We start from the raw sequence: 2,500 nt of genomic DNA, 5'->3' as shown, positions 1-2,500 counted from the left end.
TTTACGACTTTTAAATCCCTATCAAACCCCAAGATGTATGCTTGTTTTACTCCAATGTTTGTGTGTCTCCATTCTACTGTCTACACCTCTGTGTGTGTGTGTGTGTGTGTGTGTGTGTGTGTGTGTGTGTGTGTGTGTGTGTGTGTGTGTGTGTGTGTGTGTGTGTGTGTGTGTGTGTGTGTGTGCGCAGTGTACCATGCTCTGTACCTGGAGGAGCTGACTGCGGCTGAGTTGATCAGGAAGATGGCGTGTGTGTGTCGTGTTCCACTGGGACACATCAACCAGGTCTACCGACAAGGACCCACAGGGATACACATACTGCTGAGTGACCAGGTACACACACACATACACACACTGCTGAGTGACCAGGTACACACACACACACTGCTGAGTGACCAGGTACACACACACACACACACACACACACACACACACACACACTGCTGAGTGACCAGGTACACACACACACACACACTGCTGAGTGACCAGGTACATACACACACACACACACACACACACACACACACACACACACACACACACACACACACACACACACACACACACACTGCTGAGTGACCAGGTACACACACACACATACTGCTGAGTGACCAGGTACACACACACACACTGTTGAGTGACCAGGTACACACACACACTGTTGAGTGACCAGGTATACACACACACACACACACACACACTGTTGAGTGACCAGGTACACACACACACACTGCTGAGTGACCAGGTACACACACACACACACACACACACTGTTGAGTGACCAGGTACACACACACACACACTGTTGAGTGACCAGGTACACACACACACACACACTGTTGAGTGACCAGGTACACACACACACACACACTGTGCAGTGACCAGGTACACACACACACACACTGTGCAGTGACCAGGTACACACACACACACACACTCACACACACACACTGTTCAGTGACCAGGTACACACACACACTGTTCAGTGACCAGGTACACACACACACTCACACACACACACTGTTCAGTGACCAGGTACACACACACACTGTTCAGTGACCAGGTACACACCTCCTTATGTTATCGTTGACCAGGAAGAGGTGGATGTTCTCTGTCCATCAGGTCTTTGCATTATATTTACCGACTGCTGCTGTGTCCCACCCTAACCATTCCCCTCTTCAGCCTATTCAGGAAGTACTAGGTGCACCAATCCAAACAGTCCCCCATCTAGACTGTGCATCACAGCTAGTGGACATATCTACCTGTTTGATTTGATACTGTATCAGTATACCTAAACATTACTGGTTCTGTTGTATTGTTCTAGTTTTAAATTAGATTTCTGTTTTAATGTTATCTAATGTCCCCAGATGGTTTACAACTTACCGGACGAGAGCTGCTTTCTGATCGGCACAATCAAAGGTATGGTGACATAGACATTTCTGTTCTGAAGAAACTTTCCTTTTCTAGTTTGACCTCAATGCTAACTCTCTCGCGCCATCTCTCTCTCTCTCTCTCTCTCTCTCTCTCTCTCTCTCTCTCTCGCTCCATCTCTCTCTCTCTCTCTCGCCATCTCTCTCTCTCTCTCTCGCTCCATCTCTCTCGCTCCATCTCTCTCTCTCGCTCCATCTCTCTCTCTCGCTCCATCTCTCTCTCTCGCTCCATCTCTCTCTCTCTCGCTCCACCTCTCTCTCTCTCTCTCGCTCCATCTCTCTCGCTCCATCTCTCTCTCTCTCTCTCTCGCTCCATCTCTCTTTCTCTCTCGCTCCATCTCTCTTTCTCTCTCGCTCCATCTCTCTCTCCATCTCTCTCTCTCTCTCTCTCTCTCTCTCTCTCGCTCCATCTCTCTCTCTCTCGCTCCATCTCTCTCTCTCTCGCTCCATCTCTCTCTCTCTCGCTCCATCTCTCTCGCTCCATCTCTCTCTCTCTCTCGCTCCATCTCTCTCGCTCCATCTCTCTCTCTCGCTCCATCTCTCTCGCTCCATCTCTCTCGCTCCATCTCTCTCGCTCCATCTCTCTCGCTCCATCTCTCTCTCGCTCCATCTCTCTCTCGCTCCATCTCTCTCTCTCTCTCCATCTCTCTCTCTCTCTCTCTCTCTCGCTCCATCTCTCTCTCTCTCTCGCTCCATCTCTCTCTCTCTCTCGCTCCATCTCTCTCTCTCTCTCGCTCCATCTCTCTCTCTCTCTCGCTCCATCTCTCTCTCTCTCTCTCTCCGCTCTCTCTCTCTCTCTCGCTCCATCTCTCTCTCTCTCTCTCGCTCCTCTCTCTCTCTCTCTCTCTCTCTCGCTCTCTCTCTCTCTCTCTCTCTCTCGCTCCATCTCTCTCTCTCTCTCTCTCGCTCCATCTCTCTCTCTCTCTCTCTCTCGCTCCATCTCTCTCTCTCCATCTCTCTCTCTCTCTCTCTCTCTCGCTCCATCTCTCTCTCTCTCTCGCTCCTCTCCTCTCTCTCTCTCTCTCTCTCGCTCCATCTCTCTCTCTCTCTCTCTCGCTCCATCTCTCTCT

The 2,500-nt window shown here is 50.4% G+C and overlaps 1 protein-coding gene across 49 annotated transcripts in view; it reads left to right on the top strand.

Annotated features, from left to right (window-relative positions):
- LOC118397632 (upstream-binding protein 1-like) overlaps positions 1-2,500 on the top strand; it is a 41,766-nt gene that overhangs the window by 30,625 nt on the left and 8,641 nt on the right. For all 49 annotated transcript variants that reach the window (XR_008070250.1, XR_008070241.1, XR_008070235.1 and 46 more), the window contains exons 15-16: positions 191-333; positions 1,368-1,419. Coding sequence is in view for 1 of the 49 variants with exons in the window: in XM_052469453.1 (XP_052325413.1) it covers positions 191-333; positions 1,368-1,419 (195 nt within the window). In the remaining 48 variants the exon portion in view is untranslated. The remainder of the gene's footprint in view (positions 1-190; positions 334-1,367; positions 1,420-2,500) is intronic.

This window comes from Oncorhynchus keta, chromosome 19 (genome assembly GCF_023373465.1).
Source record: "Oncorhynchus keta strain PuntledgeMale-10-30-2019 chromosome 19, Oket_V2, whole genome shotgun sequence".
NCBI lineage: Eukaryota > Metazoa > Chordata > Actinopteri > Salmoniformes > Salmonidae > Oncorhynchus > Oncorhynchus keta.
The sequence above is the reverse complement of the archived record's forward strand: the minus strand, read 5'-3'. Positions and strand labels throughout refer to the sequence as shown.